Genomic DNA, 25,359 nt, shown 5'->3' with positions numbered 1-25,359 from the left:
AGATAAAGCCATACAGCCCCCCTGTAGATAACGCCATACAGCCCGCCTGCAGAGAACGCCATACAGCCCCCCTGTAGAGAACGCCATACAGCCCCCCCTGTAGGGAACGCCATACAGCCCCCCCGTAGAGAACGCCATACAGCCCCCCCTGTAGGGAATGCCATACAGCTCCCCCCCTGTAGGGAACGCCATACAGCCACCCCCCTGTAGGGAACGCCATACAGCGTCCCCCCTCCCAAAAAAATGTGACCTACAGTGTGTCCTATAAAATACATGTGTCCCCTCTCCACAGGATCTCCACAGGACAGGGGATACATGAATGATCGCTGGCAGCGATAGGGAGAACGGGGGACTAAAAGTCCCCCTGAACTTCTCCATGACAAACCTCTGACTTCCGGCGTCTGCGCAGCTCAATAAAAATGAAAGGAGCACTGGTCACGCAACCAGCGCTCCATTCATTTCTACGGAGCTGCCGACACAGACCCCGGAAGTCCGAGATTTGTGATGGAGAACTTCAGGCGACTTCCCCCGTTCTCCCTATCGCTGCCAGCGATCACACATGTATCCCCTGTCCTGTGGAGATCCTGTGGAGAGGGGATACATGTCCTGTGGAGATCCTGTGGAGAGGGGGGGATACATGTCCTGTGGAGAGGGGATACATGTCCTGTGGAGAGGGGAGGGGATACATGTCTTTTGCTCTATTTTGCGCCTTCAGGACCAGACACCGTTTAGCCATTTTTAGCACGTGTTAGTTAAATGGCTATAACGTTTTTATTTGTTGGGCTAACGACGTGATTTTTGCGGCGTTTTTTCCGTAGACAATGCAGGTTTCATTTTTTATCGTTTTTATACGCACCTTTTGTGCTATTTTAGAATTTTTATTCATAAAGTTTGAAAATAATAGTAAAAAAATAAGTTTTTTTACGTTTCAGCTATTTTTTTGGGTAATAACATAGTTTTACCCTAAAATAGACCTTTTATTTGTGATCGTCATTGTTTACCGTAAATTTTTATATATTACATGTCTATATTAGGGTAATTGGGTCAGCGCTGGCGTTACAACAATGATTGGTGGGGGGGAAGGTTTTTTTTTGGGGTGGGTATTTTATGTGTATTTATTATTTACATTTTTTTTGCACTTTACTTTACTATTTTTTTATTACTATTGTCTGTCCCCCAAAGGTCAAAGAAGACCTTTGGGGAACTATATATATATTTTTTCTTTCTTTTACACCATGTTTTTCCACTGTAGCTGGAGCTGCACAGCAGCCCCAGTTACAGGGGAAATCAGCCCTCTCATAGTGATGATTGTCACTAATAGGGCTGTGCTGGGTCTAGTAAGACCCAGCAACAGTCTGTCACTAACGGCACCCGGCGATCATGTGACCAGTCACATGATCACCGGGAGGAATAGAGACAGCGCCGCTGCTGCTGTCTCTATTCCTGTACACAGCGCGCATTCAACGCTGTGTACAAGTGATCAGAGAAGACAGAAGCAGCGAAAGCTGCTTCTATCCTCTCCTCAGGGTCCCCGGCAGTCACCGACAGCCGGAGACCCGACATTCTGCTGCCCGATCGCGCGGGCAGCAAGTTAAAACCCGAGCCGTAGAAAGTCTATGGCTCGGGTTTTAAGGACCCTGACCGCTGGACGTAAAAATACAGCCAGCGGCCGGGAACCAGTTAATGGCAGAGCGGGGAGATACCTCCCTGCTCTGCCGTAGTGTTCAGTGGCGTCCCGCTGTAGCAGCCATAGCGGCTGCTAGTGGAGCCTCCGGCCATGGTGGGGGCCCGTGCCGGCAGGCGACATGGGCCCCCTCATGCCGCGGGCCCTGTAGCAGCCGCTACTGCTGCTACGGCGGTAGTTACGCCACTGCTAACACTGGCCTCATGCACACGACCGTAGCCGTGTGCAGGGCCGTGATTTTCGGGTCGGCCGGCTGCGGACTGTCAGCGGACTGTCAGCCGCAGGCCGCCCGCAAATCGCGGGACATGCACATGGCCGCGGCCATTGTTTTCAATGAGCCCGGACCGCAGAACCGGGCCGTAATAAGACATGCCCGTTCTTTCTGCGGTCCGGGCTCCCGGGCCGTGCACGAACCGCAAAAACTACGGTCGTGTGCACGGCCCCATAGAAAAGAATTGCGGCCGCAAAAACACGGGTGTGCATGAGGCCTAAGGCCCCATGCACACGACCGTGTTTTTGCGTCCGCAATTCCCCCGCAAATCCACGGGAGAATTGCGGACCCATTCATTTCTATGGGCCCATACACACTATCCGTGTTTTCACGGGTCTCCGCATGTCCGCAAATCCGTGCTGCAGAAACTCAGGACATGTCTTATTACGGGCCGCAAATTCGATGCGGACATGCCAATAGAAGTCAATGGGCTCGTGGAAATTGCGGATACACCTCCATGTGTCATCTGCAGTTTGCGGATTTGCGGAAATGTTGCTAGGCGACAACCGGGAATGAGTTCTGTCGTCATCCTGTTTTAGCTAGGCTTTTTTTTTTTCATCCGCATTTTGCGGATTACATACGGATGAACTGCGGATTACATACGGATGAACTGCGGATGACATTTCACGGAACACGGTCCTGGAATTTGTGGACCAGAAAAACACTACGGTCGTGTGCATGAGGCCTAAGGGTATGTGCACACACACTAATTACGTCCGTAATTGACGGACGTATTTCGGCCGCAAGTCCCGGACCGAACACAGTGCAGGGAGCCGGGCTCCTAGCATCATACTTATGTACGATGCTAGGAGTCCCTGCCTCGCTGCAGGACAACTGTCCCGTACTGAAAACATGATTACAGTACGTGACAGTTGTCCTGCAGCGAGGCAGGGACTCCTAGCATCGTACATAAGTATGATGCTAGGAGCCCGGCTCCCTGCAGTGTGTTCGGTCCGGTACTTGCGGCCGAAATACGTCCGTCAATTACGGACGTAATTAGTGTGTGTGCACATACCCTAAGGGTATGTTCACACGGCCTATTTACGGTCCGTAATTACGGACGCAATGGGCAGACGTTTGTCTGTTCACACGAGGCGTATATTTACGCGCCGCTGTCAAATGACGGCGCGTAAATAGAAGCCCGCGTCAAAGAAGTGACCTGTCACTTCTTTGGCCGTAATTGGAGCCGTTATTCATTGACTCCAATGAATAGCAGCGCTAATTACGGCCGTAATGGACGCGGCGTTCAAGTGCCTGCACATGCCGGTACGGCTGAAATTACGGGGATGTTTTCAGGCTGAAACATCCCCGTAATTTCAGCCGTAACGGACGCCCTCGTGTGAACATACCCTAAGGGTATGTTCACACGGCCTATTTACGGACGTAATTCGGGCGTTTTTGCCCCGAATTACGTCCGAAAATAGCGCTGACAAACATCTGCCCATTGAAAGCAATGGGCAGACGTTTGTCTGTTCACACGAGGCGTAATTTACGCGCCGCTGTCAAATGACAAACATCCCCGTAATTTCAGCCGTTACGGACGCCCTCGTGTGAACATACCCTAAGAGAAGGGAGGATAGGAGAAGAGAAACCCGACACAGCCAGCAGCAGTGTGCTATTGGATTTATGTCAGAAACAGCAGGACAGCCAGCTTTGTATAGGAGCTACACAGGTTCTACAACAGTAAAATGCTGGGCAATTTTTAATGAACGCTGCTTAGAAAGTTGCATAATTCTGCATTTAGGAAGTAAATAAAGAATAAATACTGTTTCAGTGCAGAGGTGTCCGTAGCCTTATTATGGAATTTGGTAGCTAGAAGAAAACAATAATATGCATGAAGAAATAAGGATAGAACTCCCACTGCTATAGTCTATGTAGGGATGTATAATAATTATTTCATTCAAATAAAGTTTCAAAATTTGGAAGTAAACTTCCTTAATGTATATTGATTAACAGTAATGGACTCCTCCCTTGTAGGCTGCAACAGCATAAATACTTAGATATCCTTTACATTAAATAGGGCTGCATGTCCACTATATACATTGTACAGATGCTCAGCAGCACCCTTTAGAAAAGTTTTTACTTTAAGCCTTGTCAGAAATGAATATATTTTATACTGATCATCAGTAAATTTAATGTTGGTTGGAAATCCTGATTTGTAGAGTTTTTTTTTTTTTTTCTAGATTACCTTCCTGTATAAAAATAATTAGTAAGTTCGGAAGATAATTCTCCAGTATGGGAAACATTTTATGGAAAAATTACCACTTGCAGTACCTAACCACTACCATGTTAAAAAGCACATTAAAGGGGTTCTAAGCTTTGAACAATCTCTACTTGTTAGAAGGGTCCATTGCGAGTAAGCTGATCAAAAAGTGTCCCCTCAGCTGTAGTCTTTGGAGAAACCTGGCAGTAAGTATTCAATTTACCTGCAGCGCCACCACAAGCGAAATTAAGTATTACACAGTGCCCATTCAAATCAGTAGGTTGTCTTGATAAAGCAGGACAGGACAGGTCCTCCAGGGTGAGAGACTCTCTTTCTAACCGCTCTCCACTCTGGCCCCGGTATGAGGATCCTGAACAGAGGACCACCCCTCTATTAACTCCGAATTCCATAATAGGTATATGAATTGGGTTTTCTAAACTGGACAATCCTTTTAATGAGGCATGCAAAGGATGGAATTACTGGCAATGTTAGTTAACCTACCTGGATTCAGCAGGACAGTTCCATCCTAAAGTCTAAGTATTTCTTTGCCAGGGGAAGAAATCTGAGAATCAGTGATGCTGTGCAAAATCACAGCCAAAAAATATCTCATCGCACGAACAGAAAATTATATGCAAGTATATGTTATTATTGTACTGTGGAGGAGGACACAGCACAGGAGAGTAGAGGAGGTGAGTATCTTGTATTCTACATGCCGCAGGAACGTGGGAAAAAGCATTAAGGCTGGCACAATTAGAGGGGCACTATAGCATACAATTTAATGTAGACATTTTTGCTGAACACCTGATAGAGGCATTGTGGCTGGCACTATTATAGAGGTACTATGGGTAATACTATTAAATGGCCAGTATGAACAAGGTTATTGAACAAGCACTATTAATGGGGCACTATAATATTGGTATTTTGGGTGGCAATATTAAATGTCAATGCTGTACCTGACACTTATGGGCACTGTAATAAATACTACATATATGTGTATATACTGCTGTGGCAGCAGTTTCATGATTTAAAAGATTCACCATTGCAAAAATGTCCCAGATGCAAAGCCTAATGAAGTGGGTGCACATGTCAGTTGATTCAGTTCATCAACCAGACAGGCAGAATAATGAAATGTTCTTCTTTACAGTGCAATCATATATACAGTACAACACTAAAATACCAACTAAAACAAATTACAGGGCATTGTTCACACAAGCATTTTTGTGCAGCTCTTCTGTGAGATTTTTTTTAAGCACCATGATGTTGCATTTTTTCCAAACTACAGAATGCCCTAACCATTCCATTTTCTATTAAGGTAAAAGAAAAACAAAATCTACAATAAAAAAAATAAAAACAGATAAGGGAAAAATATATATGTTTCACTATCTGGTTTTATTTAGTAAAAAAAACAATATAGGTAATATTTTCCATTTAACAAGCTGTTGCACTTGGCTAATTGAAAGCAAACATGGCCCCCAAAAGGAGAGTAGTCATTTGAAATGATAAAACTCCTTAAAAAATTTAAATCCAACACGGACCTTGGCAAAAGACGTTGATTGTTTCCAGTCAGCTTTGTGTAAACTTTGGTTCAAGTATAAACAAAATGGGAAGGTTATAAATGGAAAACATAGAAGTATGTCAAAGCGTCAGGATAGAAAACTCCATGCAATATGCCTTAAAAAATAGAAAATGCACAAAACAAAAAAAAAAGGCAAAAAGAAGTCAAGGTTTGTGACCGAGCTGTAAGAAATCGTCTGAAAGAAATTAGATTTACATATAGAAAAGCCAAACGAAAACCATCACTAACACCAACAGAAGACAACAAGGTTATAATGGGCTGAAGAGAAGCAACTATGGAGTCTGGAGGAACTGATGAAAGACATATTCCGTGTTGAATCACCAATCTGCATTGACCAAGGAGATGAGGCTGGAACCTTTGTCTGGTGCCGTTCTAATAAAACATAGAAAGATGACTGCCTGAAGAAAACAATCACATTTCCCCATTCATTTACTATATGAAGTTGGATGTCAGGTAAAGGACCAGGGAAGTTGGCAGTGATTATCGAAACAGTCAATGCACTGGTGTACACAGAAATTTTGGACACCTTTCTCATTTCTAGTCATTTCAAGTCATTTTTCAGGATGATAATGCATTTCGCCACAGAGCAAGGAGTGTTAGAGCTTTTCTTCAGGAAAGGCATATCAACTCAATAAAACGGCCAGAAAACAGTCCGGATCTCAATCCGATTGAAAATTCTGGGTGGAAACGTTAAAAAATAATTGGTCCATGACAAGGCTCCATCCTGCAAAGTTGACCTGTCAACCAAAAGTTGGAACTAACTTGATGTAGAATATTGTTTATCATTAGTGAAGTTCAAGCCATAAAAGCCCAAAAAGGAGCGACAAAGTACCAATTGTTATTTTTTTATGAATCCATCATTTTTTTCCTTAATGAATTGATTTATTTGCTACGAAGTAAAAAAGCTGGAGGTACATCCTTTAATTTTAGTGATTTCCATGATTTTTACCAGGGGTTGTATATAAGACAATCACCAATAGGCACTTCAAAATAATTACTTGCTACTAAATAGGGCATAAAAGGAAGAAAGCAGCTATTCTATGCACAGATTTAAGAAAAGTTTGCTGGAAAACAGACAGTACATTCCTTTACTAAGAAATCACGCCTAGTCACATTGTTATTGAAAGCAGTAATTGGGAGCATATGTTCCCATTCAAAGGAATAACACAAGACAGTTTATTAAAGATTTAGAGTCCTGTAACATCGATGTTTACTCATTGTGTGAGACAAAAGCAGAGGTTAATATTGTTCTATAAACTTTAATAAGGCATAAAATGCTTCGACATGACAAACTGAGTAAAGAATTCAATTACCGTGACACTTTAAGAGTCACTTCAATGAACGATAATGTTCTGCCAACATTTGAAAAATAAAAAAAATCTCACGTCCTGATTTATGCATTCACACAGTGCAGTTTTGCAGCAGTTTTTTTAATACGTTTTTCTAAAGTCAAAACCCGGATTGGCTTCAAAATCTGACCTTCTATTTAATAGTTGGCATTGTTAAAATCTCCATTGTTTATGGTCATTACTGCTTTGGGTTGGGCACTGGATTCATTTTTTCGAATCCCTTTGCTGTCATATCGCCTTACCTAGCCATACTTACAGAAGACTTAATCAAGATAGACACACACTAGGACTTATTTTCTAATGAAAAGTTTATTGCTGCATGCACAGACCCTGTACCCGGGCTGGACTGCCAATCTGGCAATTCTGGCAAATGCCAGATGGGTTGGTGTCTGCAGTGGGCCGCTCTTCTCTTCATCCCCGACAAGCGTCTTTAGCTTCACCCCCTCCACTCTGACCTGTCCCTTCATGCTACACGGTCAGTCACTCGGCCAATGCAGTCTCCTCTTCCTCTGACCTCTCTCTCTATGTGCATCACGGGAAGACATACCACCAATGCAGCAGGTGCCCCAAGGGGTGGGTGGCGCCTCTCTATCACAGTTAGATTAAAAATGAGAAGCTAACTTGGCAGGGGATTGAAGTCTTGATTTTTTTAGAAACTTGCAATGTCCGGAGGGGTGTGGTTTAATCGCAAAGTGGATTGGGCTAACCTGACTCGAGGGCAAGGCTTTCTTGCAGCTTGCAGGTAGTCTAGCAGGGCTTACCAATTGGAAAACAGCGACCTGGTAAGTTTGATTGATTGATGTGTAATGCAGTGTTCAGTATGTGTGGCATGTCCTGTGTGTGCGGTGTGTATCCAGAGTGTGAGTGATGTGTAAATAACGCTTGTGTGTTCTATGTGTGAGTGGTGCAAGTGCGTTCTATGCCCTATTTTTGAGTGGTGCATGTGCGTCGTTTGTCCTATGTCTAAGTGGTGCATATGTAGCATGTGACCTGGTTATGGGTGGCACATGTGCAGCATGGGTCCAGGTTGTGTGGGTGGCTTGTGTTCAGTGGGTGGCGCATGTGCAGCATGTGTACAGTGTAGTGAGGTGCACATGTGCATTCTTTAATTATATACATATATTTTCAATACAAAGATTAAAAAATGTCTTATTGCAGTTTTGTTGGCATTGATGGGGTGAATAAACTCCTTGCACAGGGCAGTACTGTCTGTGTTTGCCCCTGCTCTGCATCCTGCATCGTCAGCAAAATTGTGGAGTGCATTGTGCCTGCAGAGACAAGAGATGATCATATGCAACAGTCCAAAATCCCTAGGATAGGCGAGCCCAAGCTGTTTTTCTTCACTGTGTATTTATTTATTTATTTATTGGTTATGCTGGGACTTGTAGTACATCATGGCTTCATTGTATATTTATTCATTACTAGGTTATGCTGGGACTTATAGTACCTCAGTATGTAATTATCCATAATTACTGTGTCCAGAACTCCCATTCACTAATATGGAAGTTACAGAAACAGCATAGCTCAGCGAGCTTGGCTGTTACCGGAATTACTGGCCACCTTTTCACTGATTCTCCGCAACCTCCTCACCAGATGGGACAGGGTCGTGGGACCCCCGTTCAGGAGATAGATGCAAGTCCCACCTCTGGGACACGCATCTATCAGATATTTATGACCTATCCTGTGGGTAGGCCATAAATGTCAGGGATAAATGGTTACATTCAGCCCTGGCATCTTTTCTTCAAAGGAGCATTCCCATCTTTCACATCATATGTAACGTAACAGAGAGGACACTCGTCTTGACAACAATGATATACCAGATATAAGTGCCAAATCATACTCCGTGTAAAGCCACGTCCCCAAAACAACACCCCTTTTTCACCCGGCCGATATTTTTGAATAAACAATGTGGCAAGTGGGCGGGTGTGCTTTCAAATGTGAGAGCTGAATTTCAGTCCCAGTCAGGCCCTGCCTTGTACGATGGTACATAGAGTAACTATAGATCTGTATTGTGGACCCGTATGCACTCCTTGTGCTGCCATGTGGTGCCTCTGTGAATACCTGCATGAAAGGTCTTGCATTGGTGCCTAAAATCCAAGCCACTAGAACGTACAATATGGGCCCATAGCAGGCTATAGGTGCTGTATTACAGATCTTTTGGCTGCAAATCCATAATGTGACAGTATACATGAATCCTACTGACTGGAGCCCTCTCAGCATGGCTGGCATGGTTATGGTTCAGAGTCTGCAAGACAATAGGCAGCTGTAGAGGTAAGACATTTAGCTTTTCCTTACATTTCTCTACATGTACACTACATGACCAAAAATACGTTGGCCACCAAACATATCGATATTTGGAATATATGATTCAAAAACCATAAGCATCAATAAAGAGATCAGTCAAAATAATACAGAACTATTTTTATGGCTCTTGCTTTGTGCATTGGGCATTATCATGCTGTAAAACTGCTGTAGAATGTACAAAATCAAACCTGGGAAATATTACTATGGCCAGGCCAATATTACTATTTCACGAAATGTTACATGTCTTGTGAATTAAGGGAGGTAGTGTTTTTCTAACATCTGGCAAACCCAGATGTGCCCATCACAAACACAAATGGTAATTTATTCTATAAGGGAATGCATTTCCATTGCTAGGAAATCCAATGGTGAAGTAGTGTACACCACTCCACCTGGCATTGCACATGGTAAACCTTGCCTTGTATAATGCTGCTTGGCAAAGCACAACCAATCCATAAAGCTCCCAAAAAATAAGCTTTGTGTTGCTTCCAGAGGCAGTTCAGAAATCAGAAGTCAAATTAACTTGCTAGGAAGGTTACATACTATGATGTCAAGTTTAAAGGAGTTTTCTGGGATTTTACTATAGGGCCGTGAATATGTGATCGGTGTGTGGACTCACCCCTGGGTTCTCCACTAATCTGCAGAAAGAAGAGGCAGCTGTGAACCGGCGTAGATTTCCCCCAATAAATGACGTCAGTTTCTGGTGTAAATTATAGTAAATGTGTTGGGCGACTATGGCCCCTTCCACTAAGCACCACCCATTTTTTGCTAAAGTGCCATGAGCGGCGCAAATTTAAAGTTGCAATTTTTTATATGGTCAAATTTTGATGCATTTGCAAATTTTCAATTACAGAAAACTGGTGTAGAACATTTGATAGATTCCCCCCTAAGTGTTTTACATTATTTTGTGTTATCTTTACCCTTTATTGTATCTCAACAGTCATTTCTGCCAAAAGTATAGGGTTTGAAATAATACAAGCAGAAGATTTGTAGTAGTGATGTGTTTTCTCACATAAAAAATATAGAATTTGAAAACAACAAAAAAATAAAATACATGAAGTGGGCCACAATTACACTGTGATATCCCGCACATATTCGGTAAACACTGCAAGAACATACGTATATATATATATCTGGAAAATGATAGCGAGAGATTGTGGTTTTGTGAGACATGGCAATTTTTCTTTATTTGTGTCTTTCTCTCCAGTCCTAGCAGCATCTGCTTTAATGCCCAAAAATATTCTTTAGAGATGGGTGAAAGGTGATGAGGTGAAAACAAGAAAGGTTTTAGGTATTCCTCACAGCAATTACTGAATTCTTTGCAGGACCCTTTAACATCCAGCCAGCGAGTTGCGCAGTATTAGTACAAGATTATTCATTTAAAAAGGGAGGCCCAGGTATGTGTATACCAAATCACTCAGCGAACCATATTGTTATCTCCCTTGCACACAAAACCGTCTTTGTAAGTCTTTTTGCTAGAATACAATGGGACTAGGCTACTGCAGTTGCTTATCTTGTCAATCCATTAGCACATAGCACCTGGTCTGACTTGGTTCGAATTGTCCCTATATTGTTCAACAAAAAAATGTCCCTTTTCCAGACTTTACCTCCCAAAAAGAAAGTTGTGGAAGTAAAATATTTACTTTCATTGAACGAATGGAAAAAGTAACGTGTTGAAAAGTGTCTGATCTTATCAGACTGGGGAAAAAAACTGGGATCAGGGGCAGAAGAATTTCAAACATGATTTTAAATGATCAGAAATTGTGGCCCTGTGTCTATAAAATAACTGCAACATAATATTCCTGCTGTAATCTTGGGTACAAATAGATTTTACAACACAGAAAAAGCTACTTTTTGAATATATTATCTATTACCTTTTGTTTTAATGCCCGGTACTAAAGGCTATCTCCACCGAAGGTCAAGAATGGCATGGGTGGGGGGGGGGGAAAGTGTTCAGGTATAATGATTAAATATTCCTTACTTTCCATAATCTGATCCTCCCATTATGTAATAAATGAAAACTAAGAACATTTTTTGGGTGGAATCAAACATAAGAATAAACAAAGATTTAGCAAATGTGCAAATAAGATCAGTTGACACCATAGTATAATCTATGTGGGAGTGTTGTACATTTCATTAATGCCAAAATATAAAATGTCTGCTTGAGAAAACCAAGGATACACAAAGTAATAGGGGAATTGTGTATTAAGGGTGGAGTGTGCCTTTAGGTATATTTTATTTACACTTTATTTCAGGTTTTAAACGTAAAGACTTCATATTCCTGAGCTAGGTGTACTAATTCAGTACAAATGTTGATTACTTGGCGTAGAGAACTGCTAATGTTATATCTAATGCAATACCAATAAATTGCAATTTTTCCTAATGTAATAAGCCCAAATGTATTACCCTTTTATACATGCACCCATATTATTTTAATGGAGGTAATGTCCAGTGGCTTAGAAGCCTGGCCTAAAGGAAGTGAGGATCTATGTGGGTGAGTTCTTAGTCCATCAACCTAAGACTAAAGCGTTCTTCTTCCGCTAATAGAATGTAAGAGCATCTCAAGAGAACAAACCAAGTATTAGGTATATATATCCTAGAACTCCAGTAGAGGCAGTTTTTTGTTTTTTTTTAACAGAACCCCTTCATTTATTTTATATTTATATTTCTAATAGTCCCCTTCGGTGCCATTAGGAAAATAAACTTAAAAACTGCAGAATCTACTCTTATCTGCAGACCTCCCAACATGTTTTTCATGGGATTGATCAGCAAATCGGACCCCTGAAGGGGCAGTACTTATGCAATGAACATAAAAGTGGGCATTTCTGAGAGGGTTTTATGGCCGGATCGAGTGGATGTAAATGTTGGGAGTTTTGCTATCTGAGAATGCAGAGGATTGCTCTAGAGAGACTAATCTTAGGTGTACAAACTCTAGAAATCCAATAGAAGAAAAAGAGTTTCTGAAGCTGAACCCCTTTATTTTTATATAGTTAATAGTAATCTCCGGTGCATAATTTATAGGAAGGTGCCGTCAATAACACAAAATTAAAACCTTCAGGGTCTACACTGATCTGAGAACGCAGAAGATGGATGGTGAGAGCCAAGATAAAAGGGACCAGATATAAAATGTATTATCCCTAGAATTGTTCATTCTCAGCTACTAGGCTACAGAATCCCATTTCATAGCCCTTGGTGAAGATCATAAAAAGAAGCAAAAGGGTAGGATAATAAATAATGTAACACCAAGCCCAACTGTAGAATAAAAGTGATTCCAGAAAGTACATAGCTTTCTCTGTTATTAGAGGCTGTGGTTCAGTAGTTACTTAGCAAAGAAAGCTCAAGAAAAGAGAAATTCTCTGAAGTCAGCACAAACTTAAACCTCTATGTTGGGTGGGTAACAGATCCCAGAGACGCACCTATTACATCAGGGCACAGCTACGCCTGATGTAAATGCTTTATGTACTTTTCTATCTGCCTTAGCACAGCAGCTCTCAGAATGTGTAAGCAATACTCTAGGTTCACGCCAAAAGGCTTGTTCCACACTTTGAAAAATATTCAGAATAAAATATCTATTGATGGCTCTCCAGCAATGTGTAATAGGAATTTCCTACTGCTAAGGAAAAGGCTTTTGAATTATAAGAAGAATGCCAAGCAATGCAGATAATTGAAGAACTATCCTAAGAAGGACAAAGATCATTTGGTCCCAAGGGCAAACAGAAGAAAGCGATCTTTGGCTACATATTTACAATAAAGTATGGGAGGCTGTCAAGCTAGTTAGAAAGGACGGCTACTTGTTTGTTGTAACATAATGGTCAGGATGTGTTCACACAGAGCAGTTTTGGTGCCATTTTTTTTCATACTGTAACTAATAGATTTACTTCTTTTCATGATTTAGTCTCAGTTTTAGCTCAAAGAAAGGAATTTAAAAAATTCAATAACTGCACCAAAACTGCTCTCTGTGAACAAATCTACAACCAGTAGAGGCGTAACAACTAACTTTAGGGTCCCATAGCAAAATGTGGGATGGGCCACCACCCTGCCATAACTGCCATCAGAAGCAAGTAAACAAATGTATTCTTAGGATTCCCTTAGCTTTTATCCTGTCCTCAGGGCCCATCTTAATGCTTAGCATTCTATTTTCCATTGGCTCTCCACTTTCTCCCTTTTCCACTAGTAGTAACACTGTATTCACTAGAGCCACACACCTCAGCTGCTGGTCCACAAAATGTACTGCTCTGATAGTTATGCCATTGGTTTACAGGTATACTAATGATTTTTATTTGTTTTCTTTGATCATGTAGGAAGGCACCCGAAGCTGGTGAGCCCCATGGCAGCTGCTATGCCTGCTATCTTTGTAGTTACACCCTTAAATCTGTTAAAGAGGAATTATACACTCCTAACATTGAAATTGCAGCACCAAGAAGGGCAAGCCGTAAGATTATGCAAATTAAGGAAGTAGCAGGTGTCGCTAGGGCTCCGTTCTGACGTTCCCGTCGGAGCTTCCCGTTGGAACGGAGCCCTGACAGACACAAATGGAAACCATAGGTTTTCGTTCCCATCACTATGGATTTCAATGCTCACGGATCCGGTGCAAATGGTTTCCGTTTGTGTCAGTTGTGCAAGGGTTCCGTCGTTTTGACGGAATCAATAGCATAGTCGACTACGCCATTTCTTCGAAGTATCCCAGAAGCCGTTTTTCAACATGACAGCACCAGGCCGCATATTACTCGTGCTACTGTAAGCAGCCTGCGTACCATGGCCTGCGACGTCTCCGGACTTGTCTCCCATTGTGCACATCTGGGAAGTCATTGGTCGGCAATTGCAACGGGAGCTGCCAGCAGCCAATCTTGATGATTTGGGTGCCCAAGTGCATTCAGCGTGGCATAACATTCCTCAGACAACCATTAGTAACCTCACTGATAGCATACCAAGGCATGTAAGTGCGTGTATTTCTGCGCGTGGTGATCATACTCGATACTGAATAAATCAAGATGTTTGCAATATTTTATTTCCATTTTTTTAATACTTGCATATCATTAACATGTCTATCCATCCCGTGATTTCAACAATTCCAAAACTATTCCTTCTGGGTGTTGCAATTTGAATGTTGAGGAGTGTAGTTTCATAAATGTAGCTTATTCAATGGATAATAAAAAAAAGTATACAATTTTCCAATATACTGTTTTGTATAGTTTCTTCATAGTTTAAAACATCTCTGCTTGATATCATTGAATGCAAACTTTATTGTTTACTTCCAGAGGTTAAAAATTCCACACCAAGGTGCATGGCTCTTAGGCTGGGTTCACACGACCATGTTACGTCCGTAATGGACGGAACGTATTTCGTCCGGAAGTCCTGGACCGAACACAGTGCAGGGAGCCGGGCTCCTAGCATCATAGTTATGTACGATGCTAGGAGTCCCTGCCTCGCTGTGGGACAACTGTCCCGTACTGTAATCATGTTTTCAGTACGGGACAGTAGTTCCACGGAGAGGCAGGGACTCCTGGCATCGTACATAACTATGATGCTAGGAGCCCGGCTTCCTGCAGTGTGTTCGGTCCGGGACTTGCGGCCGAAATACGTTCCGTCCATTACGGACGTAACATGGTCGTGTGAACCCAGCCTTACAGCATACAACGCTGATACACATACTGTGATGAGTCATGCACCTGTGTGTCCATCCCATGACCAGGACACATCCTGTGGAAGTCAAAAATAAAGATTCCCATTAAATGAAAACATAGAGAGATCTTAAAAACTGTAAATAATTTATATAGAAAATATATTTAAAAAGGTTATATCTTTTTTATTATACAATTAATAAGCTGACAATCATAATACCCCTTTAAAGTAACACTCTGGGCAAAATTAATAAACTGGGGAAGATTTATTATTATTATGTTTGCGCCGGTTTTGGAGCATCAGGTTCGCCTCTTTTTGTCATATTTTTTCGCCTGAAATTTATTATTTGTTTGCACCAAAAAGAACAGATGTTTGTGCCACTCTCGACATTTTGGTGTCTAAACTTAGAAAATAGGAAGGCGTTTTGGCGCATTGTGGCACAAGGGACGATGTTCAAAATGTATATATTGACGTGCGCCAGATTAATAGATCACACTAAATTAAAACCCACATATCCAGAATAAGCAAGCACGAAGAAAGACAGAAATAGCAAATCTGCCTTAGGCCGAATTCAGACAACCGTAGTATACGTCCGTGTGACGGCCGTTAAAACAACGTCGGACATGGATGGAAGTTTTTCACATCCGAGTTTACACTCGTTCATATGAATCTGGCCTTACTGTGTTATGCCTAGATTAGGGTCTAAGACACAGGAACTCTCTTTTACGTTCTTTGAATGCCTGTGTCATGCGCCGCCCCCTCAGGTGTTATACTAGACATAACACAGTGTATAGGTTTTGCCCAAAGTGTTGATTTCGTAGACATGTTCACTTTATAAAACGTAATCAAACTTGTCAAAAGTTGGCAATCTTTGATCTCAAATAACCTGTGAAAGTGTACCACCAGTGAAAATTCTTGTGGTAAGTTTTAATTAAACTTTGGCTTGGCATAAATATACATATATATATATTCAATGTCACACACATAATATATTAAGGCATATTAATTATTTCTTTCTGTTAGATTATCTGTTTTGGATACACAATCATGCACTACAGATGTTGGAAATAATAAAAACTTCACCATAAAAATATCCCTGTAAGCTTTGTTATTTCACTAGGGTAACATAATAATGAATTTCTTAGCATTGACTGCTTACTAGCATATGTTTATAGTCGCTTACAAACTTTTAGGCTTGACACTTTACAAGTTTGCTTAAATCACTACTTTAAGTGGTCCCATGTCATTAGAAGACATACCCAAAGGTCACCCTCAAAACACTGGAAGATAAATCCAAGTTTTTAAGAAAATGACTATTGCTCCCAAGTTAAAAAGACAGACACATATGGTAAGCCTGGTGTTTAAGAAAGGAACAAGAACAAGGTTATGGGGTCAAAAAGAAAAAAATGTGTTTGCAACAGTTTTACATGGTAATGTAACTCTTTATTTCAACAGCTGGACTTGGACCATAGGGTGGTGCCAAATTCTCATGAGATCATGAGATCCAGGGCCGAGCGCCAAACCCCAGATTACCACATTTATAGACGCTTTTACCATAAGCACGAAAACGATCTAAAATTATAAATTCCCCTAATACAACAAGTAATTGGTGTTCATGGAACAAAAATGCTATTGGCGTCATACAGTATTTGACGCATATAAGCAGCAACAGCAACAACTACTCAAAAAATTCATTATATGAAACTATCGACAGAATATATATTTTTTTCTTTAAAGGCTATGTACACCTTTGAAATAATTTAAAAAAAAATGTATATCAGTGTGTTTGGTGCAGCTTTCCAAATATTTTTTATTAAAAATTATTTTTACTTTTTGAGATACAGCTGCTTTGTTGCCTGTATACAGAACAGCAGAATCCGTCAGGTCTGCAGCACTGATGGGTTCAGTAAAAGCGGGTCCTGCGGATCCACCTGTGATCGATCACATCTAAGTTATGAACTTAGATGTGATCGGTAACAGCTCGATCCTGAATCCGTCAGTGCCGCTGACCTGATGGATACAGGTTTCAGCGCTAGAAACAGTTGCTCTGTATACATAATACAAAGCAGCTGTATCTCAAAAAGTAAAAATCATTTTTAATAAAAAGTATTTAGAAAGATGCACCAAACACACTGATAGGCATTTTTAATAATTAAAAAAAAAAAAAAGCGATTTCTAAAGGTGTACATAGCCTTTAAGATTTCAGTATTGATGTCTGCGCCAAAAGTCTCAAGATTTATCAATGCTGTTTTCTTCTCCTACATTTATATGGCAAAAAAAAACATATGTGTAAGTTCCAGATTTGGTACTGAAAAGAAAGTAGCATGTTATTGCTTTTATGTAATTTACGGATGGCGTCAAAGTGCCGTTAGGTATTGAATTGGGATGCAAGGTTCTTGAGACATAAATAAGGGTTTTATATTTAACCACTTGCTACAGTATTGTTTTGTTTTTTTTTAATGTTCATTTTATCTTTTTGGCCCCTTGCACATAACATTACGGATGAAATTACGGACCCATTCATTTCTATTGGCCACAGGCACCTTTCCGTATATTTACGGATGTGTGTCCGAGCCATAGAATTGATCCCCAAATATAGAACATCTCCTATTATTGTCTGCAAGTGTGGCACGGACTTGCCTATAGAAATCTATGGGAGCTTCCGCAATTGCGGACGGCTACAGATGTGTATCCGTAGCCGTCGGATCCGTATTTGCGGATAGTAAAATCTATTACGGTCGTGTGTATGAGGTCTCATAATTGGAAAAGTTTTGGGGACTGGAAAACAGAAAAAGAATCTGCAGAAAGTTTTGGGGGATGGAATATCTGAGAGTTTCATGCTACATATAAAGCTCAGAGATTTTGTATAATAGGATCCCAAGTAACTAAAGTTTTTCGTTTTTTTCCTGGTTTGGTGATTACCCATCCCTGGGAGAGAAAAGAAATAACCTTTTTGATCTTCTAGTGACTTAGCAAAAACATTAACAGCAGGCAACTATTCTTTGCTGCAGTAAAATAACCATGAGGATGAATACACTTTCAACTTGATGCACCTGATTTTAGTTAACCGAAATATAATATTAACATACATAAACAGCTGATTAACTTGGAAATACATTTACAGCTTGCTTTACAGCTCAGAGCTCCATCCTTAATTGTGCAGGCTTCCAAACTGAAACTTCCCAGCATTTCCTGCTTGTTCAGTGCCTGCACAAAATCTGATTTGCGTTTTGTGGCGTGTAGTATTTACCCCCGTCACTATAGGAAAAAGTAACTATTCCACTGTATAGTAGGAGCTTAGTTTTTCTGTTAGGGATGTATCTGATGACTGCTTCCAATGACAAACAGTATAGTTGTGATTGCAGCTCTGGATATAGTAAAGGCTGTCACCCAAAATCAGTACAAGATAAGTAATGCAATGTATTTACAAAGTTACTCAACTTTTTATGTCAAATATATGTATATGAACTATAACATGATGTGGACATTAATTATCTTCAATTTCTTTTACTTCATAAATAAATTACAATTATTTTAAAGGTGAAATCTTTACTGATCCTTATAGATATATGTCAAAGGATCACATTGGTGGTTTTCCAAGCTCTCTGAATCCACTGATGTGATCTTCTGTAGCATTTCTTCTGTGACACTGCAGCATTTCCTTTACTGGAAATCTAGTACAACATTCTATGCAAAGTGCCATTAACTTAAATGTCCCCTAATTGTCCATTGATGGAAATATGTGAACAGCACTAAAGAGGTTTATTCTATAGTTTTAGACATCGGTGGAGGGCTGAGCTCTGAGCCATTGTATAACATCTATAATGTCAGACAAACATATATGAGTGAATTTTCCCTTTACTTGCCTGGACCCTTAACTTTAGGCCTGATTTACACGAGCGTGTGCGTTTTGCGCACGCAAAAAACGCTGCGTTTTGCGTGCGCAAAATGCACTTAACAGCTGCGTGTGTCATCAGTGTATGATGCGCGGCTGCGTGCTTTTCGCGCAGCCGCCTTATTATGACACTCCGTTTGGATGTTTGTAAACAAAAAAGCACGTGGTGCTTTTCTGTTTACATTCAGAGTTTGACAGCTGTTGCACGATTCACGCAGTTCGCACAGAAGTGCTTCCGTGCGACCTGCGTGGTTTTGACGCACCCATTGACTTCAATGGGTGCGTGATGCGCGAAAAACGCTGAAATATAGAACATGTCGTGAGTTTTACGCAGCGCACTCACGCTGAGCAAAACTCACGGACTGTCGGCACTGCCCCATAGAGTAATATAGGTGCGTACGAGACGTGTGAAAAGCACGCGCGTCGCACGCGCGTATATTACGCTAGTGTAAATGATGCCTAAGCCTCATGCAGAAAAGGTTTGAAATAAGGGTAAAAAAAACGAATGGTTACTAAGGCAAAATAACGACATCACACGGGACAGAACAGATATAATAGACAATAAATATCAAACATAAACCGCTCACTACATTTTCCACCTTTGCCTCTACCTAAATGATCCCAAGTAGGCATATAGAGGGCAGCAATGGGGTGCAATGGCCAGAACTGCTACTTTGCAGCATTGGTAACATGGGTTTGATTAAAACTAAGAAAATATAAGCAATTTGTTTGCGGTATCCATATGTTTGTATGACCTTTTCCCACCACATGAAAAGATAACTGGCTTCCCGAGAGAACTGACCCTTGTCTGTGTGCCTGGCATATGGGAAAAAAAGATTTTTGGGTAACAATGATGCTGGGATTCATTAGAATACAAACATTGACCTTAGGGCCGATTATCACGAACGTGAATCTCGTCCGTGTGCTGTGTGTGGAAATCACGCACAGCACACGGACCCATTGATTTCAATGGGGCCGTTCACACATGCGTGAGTTTTTACACAGCGAGAGAAACTGACTGCATGTCCTATATTGGTGCGTTTTCAGGCACCTACGTGCCCATTGAAGTCAATAGGTGCGTGAAAGCCACGCACCGCACACGGATGAACAACCGTGTATGCGGCATGATTTGTGCATCAATTCCTTTGGAAAAAAAAATTTAAATGTGCTTTGCGGGTGCGTGAAAAACATATGCCACTCGCAAAGCACACTGATGCATAACGCAGCGCACACAGACAGATTTACGCGTGTTTTTTACGCGCGTAAATCTGTCATGCTCGTGTGAATGTAGCCTTATGCTGCTAAGCAAAGGTGTAACAAGTAACAAAGGAGCCCTATAGCAAAACTTGAAATGGGGCCCCACACTACTATGATCGCCTTCAGCAGCATGTGAGCTCATGATATAAAAAGCTTATGATTATTTATTATGATGTGCTATGCGTCTTCACCGCTTTTATTGGTCTGCATTCAACTTTGCATTGCTTCTTCCATCATCCACAGTGATCACTAATCCTCCTCTGAGTGGAGTTGGGCAGCCTTTACTGCCGGCCCCCATAGTTACACGCATGATACTAAGGTATAAAGGGTTAGTGCTATATATGTAACATATATAAATAACAAAACCTACTTAAGAATAGGGTCTCCTATACTATACAAAAACTAAAGTAAAAAAGATGACTTACCTGGTATAAAGCGCAGCTGATTCCTTATTCTTAAACCACTCTTTCCTGATCCATCCTCACAGTCATCTTCATCATCACAGTCACCACTTTGTGAATCTTCCTCTTCAGCAATTTTTCCGATATTTTTCCGTCGTTGTGTTGACATTCCTCTTAAAAGCTAAAAAAAAAGTCAAACAACACATAAAAAAATGCACCCACCTCAATAATAAAAGTTTACTAGACAGATCATATTCATATCAAATAAGGAAGTCAACACAAGATCCCTCTAGTTTATGTCAACCCCGTCTCCCAGCAAATCATGATGATAAAATATTAGTGCAGAATTTTGGGATTTGAAGCTCCATAAAATCTGGAGAACCAAGCTTACACTATAGAAAGAAGAATACCGTACTACTGGCCCCAGCAATGAGCAGGTTAAGAGTTTTGCAGATTAGTATGAAGTAATCAACACAGTACAATGGATGGAAAAGTTGTACCAAGCCAATACTTTGTGTCTTAATGTCCGAAGTACAGAATCATGAAAGGACTCGCCCAAGGTCAGAGAGCAGCTGTCTCCAGGATTAGATCTGGACTCTTCAGGACAAGTGCCATAACTTTGAAATGTAAGTGGCTTCAGTCATCAGACCACCGTTCAAAAGGGAATAAACATAGTAATCTAACAATGGCCAAAGCTCTAGTGGTTTGAAGCTACAACAGCATAAACAAGAGATAGAGAAGTTGGAAATAGCTACTGCACTTTGCAGGACTCTTGAACATCAAGGGCTCGAATTAATTCAGTCCAAAAGTTGAGATGGAGGAGGTGCCAGGGCATTGGATGAAATAGATTCCACTTTTGGCTGTTCCATGAAGATCAATCAAGCGATAAGAAGGACAATCACAGCACTGGTATCTGAAGTATTACTATACGTTAGAAGCAAGAGCCTCACTGTCATTTTATTTTGAGCATATGACGTGACGAAAGCAAACAAAAATTATCTACGCAGGTATTCTGCTCTATCTTTATGCAATACAGTCATGTAGTCATCTTGGGTGCAAGGTATATCTGCTGTCATAGATATATAATGTAGGAAAGTCACCCTGGGTGAAGAAAGGCTTACATGCAATGCACCACGTCAATAAATGTATATAGCTTACATAGTTTGGGGGTGTGGTTTATGTATAAGTGGGTGTGGCCACTGTGCACATACGGCTTATTTAATGTCTTCAATGCAGAATAATTGAGTGTTATATGTATGGTGTTAGTGTGAGATTACGGTCTAAAACTAGACATAGACATTGAACGACAGGAGGATTTTATGACCACCAAAAAATTTGCACAATTTACATCTTTGTACAGTCAAAAGGGAGAAGTGCTGCCATGTAGCCCCAATGTTAGTCCTAATGACTATATGATATGTATCTTACATAATATAGCACTCACTACTGTGACAGTATATAAAAATGTTGGCCTTTTATTAAATTCATACTCCAAGATCTACAGCAGTTGTTTCTTCTAGGTAACAGCTGGATGGACTAAAAAGGAGCAATGAATATTACATATTCTTATTGCAACCAGACAAAAAATTGCAGAATATTGGAAAAATCTAAAACCTACTCCATTCGTTGATATCCTCAGTATGACAAATGAAAATGGTCTTTCTGAAAAGATCATATCATCCAGTCTTAGGCTAAGTTCACACGGGGCGGATACGCTGCGTTAAAGCATGCAGCGTATCCGCCCTGTGGTGCAGTTTTTCGCCCAGAATGTCCGCTGCGGAAAACTGCTTCCAAGGAGACTGCTGCAGCCTGTGACTGGCTGCAGCGGCAGTCACATGAGATGAAGCGTCATGCCAGGAGGCCGGCCCTCTGACATCATCCAGGCCAGCCTCCTGGCATGTTTCATCCCATCTGACCGCTGCTACAGCCTGTGATTGACTGCAGCGGTCACATGGGATGAAACATCATCCCAGGAGGCCGCGTTGGAGGGAGGCACACAGACTTCTTGGTAAGTATGAGATTTTTTTTTCTGAGTTACATTTTTGCGGTGGAATCGCTGCGAACCCATCACATAAAATGCAACAACTGTTATTTGTTGCGGGATTTACCTCCCCGTTGAATACAGAATGCAGACCGCATGCTGCAGAATAAAATTCTGCATCGCAGGTCAATTTCTGAGCGTTTTTTCTGATCAGTATTTACTCAACGTGTGAACTGACCCTTAATACGCAGTTATATTTTGTCAGACAATAGAATATGTGACTAAACTCTACTCATGATACAATTTTTTTATTTTATTTAAGATCTACATTTATAAAACGTACCCCTAATAATAGAAATACACTATCTATTTAATATAGCGTCACATTTGTTCTTTATTTATTTTTTCCCGCTGGTATTACTGTTTTATAGAAGTATTAACGTTGTATAGGTAATATTCTATTGTTTATGTATGTCAAATGTATACTCTTTACTTACATACTATTAGTAAAACAAAAATTCATGTAAAAAAAAGTTTTAAATGTGGTGCTTTGCCTTAGCCCATCATTGCCCAGAATTGGGTTCATAAAAAAATTACTTTATAAAATAATATACTATATAAATATTATAAGACATTATCTCCCAAAAGGTTTCTGTGAAATCCTTGTATCCTCTGTAACCTGGTTAGATGTCACTTTTACAAAAGGGATGGAGTAGTTGTAGGGGTTCCCCAGGTAGGAAATGTTTACAGGGGGTTCCTCCATTGTAAAAAGGTTGGGAATTACTGTTAAAAACTATTACCTATAGTTTAAACTATGTTACCTATATAATATGGAACCACTTCCATGCCCTGATCCCTAATGCATGAATATCCAAAACAAGTATTAGGTATTCACATATTAATTGTATTTGTATATGCTAAAATACGACCTGCTTGTTGACAGTTTCCAGGTATAAAAAAAAAAGTGTGCTGTATAAAGTAAAAACGAACTGTCAAGTCAGTGAAAAGAGCAAAAAAAAAAGACTTTTGAACATATATCAGAGAGATACTAAATTTTATATTTGTGACATTTGTCAAAGTGTAGCTTCAAGTTAATAAAAACGTCTCCTTTAAGATGAACTGTTTAACTATAGAGGTGATAATTTTAGTTTGGCTTGAGACCCATTTCCTAGCTGTGCCAGTGCAGCGAAGAAGAACTTGAATTGTTTTCATTCACAAACAGCTTCATCCCTGCAGCACATGTTCTTTTAAGTTCCCTTCTGCTTTATTGCAAGGCAACCTTTCAAGCTCGGTCCAAATATGCATGGATTCAATCAAAAGCAAATATTTCTAAGAATTGTTGTAGTAACAAAGTATAGAATGTGTCCAACAGTGGAGAAAAACAATTCCTAAATTGTCATTAAATCAAATGCTTCTGCGAAATTCCCTGCGGAGGAGTTGGAAGCAGGACCCAGTATTCACGTACTCAGTCAAATACTTTTCTCTACCTCGACGAATCAGTAGAAAGTTGGACTACACAAACTGCTCATTGTTACTATGACTGTAGGATTCTGTAGCTTATATTTAGACTTATTTTTTGCCGGATGTCTCTGTGTAGAATACCGTGAAGTATACCGTCGTCTAACAGTCCGACAGAGGCATAAAGAGCACTCTTTTGGCCTCCGTCAGGTGAAAGGGGGCCTATGGATATGTTTGGCCTATACACCGGAAGCTTTCCCGGCTCTCACGCCAAGCGGACACTGCAAACACAATGTGAATTCAGCCTTACAGCAAAGTTTCTGCAGAAGAGCCTCATGGCGGAACATCACATCAGCTCGCAGATTCTGTACAGATTTGTCATGCAGGCCCGTAGTACAGTCTGTGAACCGCCATACGAGTCAGTGCATACGGCAGTGCTATATGTATGAGCCCTAATGCAGAATTTATACAGGGATATAATTGTAAGAAATGGCTTTGCTTTATTTATTTTGTACTAACTGTACAGACATGCTTTACCACATACATATACAGAAATTCTGTCAAAACTTGTTTGGTTTCCATTCGAAACAGAATGCAGTTAATCTGCACTTTGCTGTTGTATATGTGACTTAAAGGGTACCTTGTGATATATTGCCTGACATGACATCGGGCATGGAGAGACGCTCCTACGTGCTGGATGGTTTATTAGCCATGGCAATTAGAATTGGACCCATGCAAGACACTCTCCAAGTGTCATATAATTGCGATATCAACTGTACCGCCCAGCGTGCAGGAATGTCTCTCCACAACTGATGTCAGGTCAGACGGGAGATCACAACTGGAGGTACAATTTAAGGGCTTATTCACACGACCGTAGTATACGTCACATGTATTTCAATGGGGCCGTTCACACGGCTGTTTTAACCGTTTTAATTTTCTTCCGTTTTCAAATATTAAAGTCTAATATTAAATACTAAAGTCTATGAGGGATCCGTGAAAACGGGTCCTACATGGGTGCAACACGGTGGTGTGAATCTAGCCTAAGGGCTGTGTGGCACTACCGACAGGGGGCTGTGTGCCACTACCTACAGGGGTTGTGTGGCACTACCTACAGGGGGGCTGTGGCAGTATCTACAGAGGGCAGTGTGTGGCACTATCTACAGAAGGAAGTATGTGGCAAAAAAAATTACAAATGAAATTCATCCAATTTTAAAACGAACAGGGGAAAAAAATGGATGCAAAACGGGTCAAAATCGGCCGTTAAAAACGGCAACACGGCCGGAACGGAATCGGAACGGATGCAAAATGGCCGGGGAAAACGGTCCAAAACGGCAGTTTTTATCGGCCGACACTCAGACCCT

General features: G+C 40.9%; 1 protein-coding gene across 3 annotated transcripts in view; it reads right to left on the bottom strand.

The window, feature by feature from the left end:
• Window positions 1-25,359, bottom strand: part of GPC3 (glypican 3) — a 338,054-nt gene that overhangs the window by 71,957 nt on the left and 240,738 nt on the right. For all 3 annotated transcript variants that reach the window (XM_075834383.1, XM_075834384.1, XM_075834386.1), the window contains one exon: window positions 20,584-20,740. In XM_075834383.1, coding sequence (XP_075690498.1) covers window positions 20,584-20,740 — 157 coding nt within the window. The remainder of the gene's footprint in view (window positions 1-20,583; window positions 20,741-25,359) is intronic.

This window comes from Rhinoderma darwinii, chromosome 8, assembly GCF_050947455.1.
Source record: "Rhinoderma darwinii isolate aRhiDar2 chromosome 8, aRhiDar2.hap1, whole genome shotgun sequence".
Lineage (NCBI taxonomy): Eukaryota > Metazoa > Chordata > Amphibia > Anura > Rhinodermatidae > Rhinoderma > Rhinoderma darwinii.
Note: the sequence above shows the minus strand (reverse complement) of the source record. Positions and strands in the feature narration are given on the sequence as shown.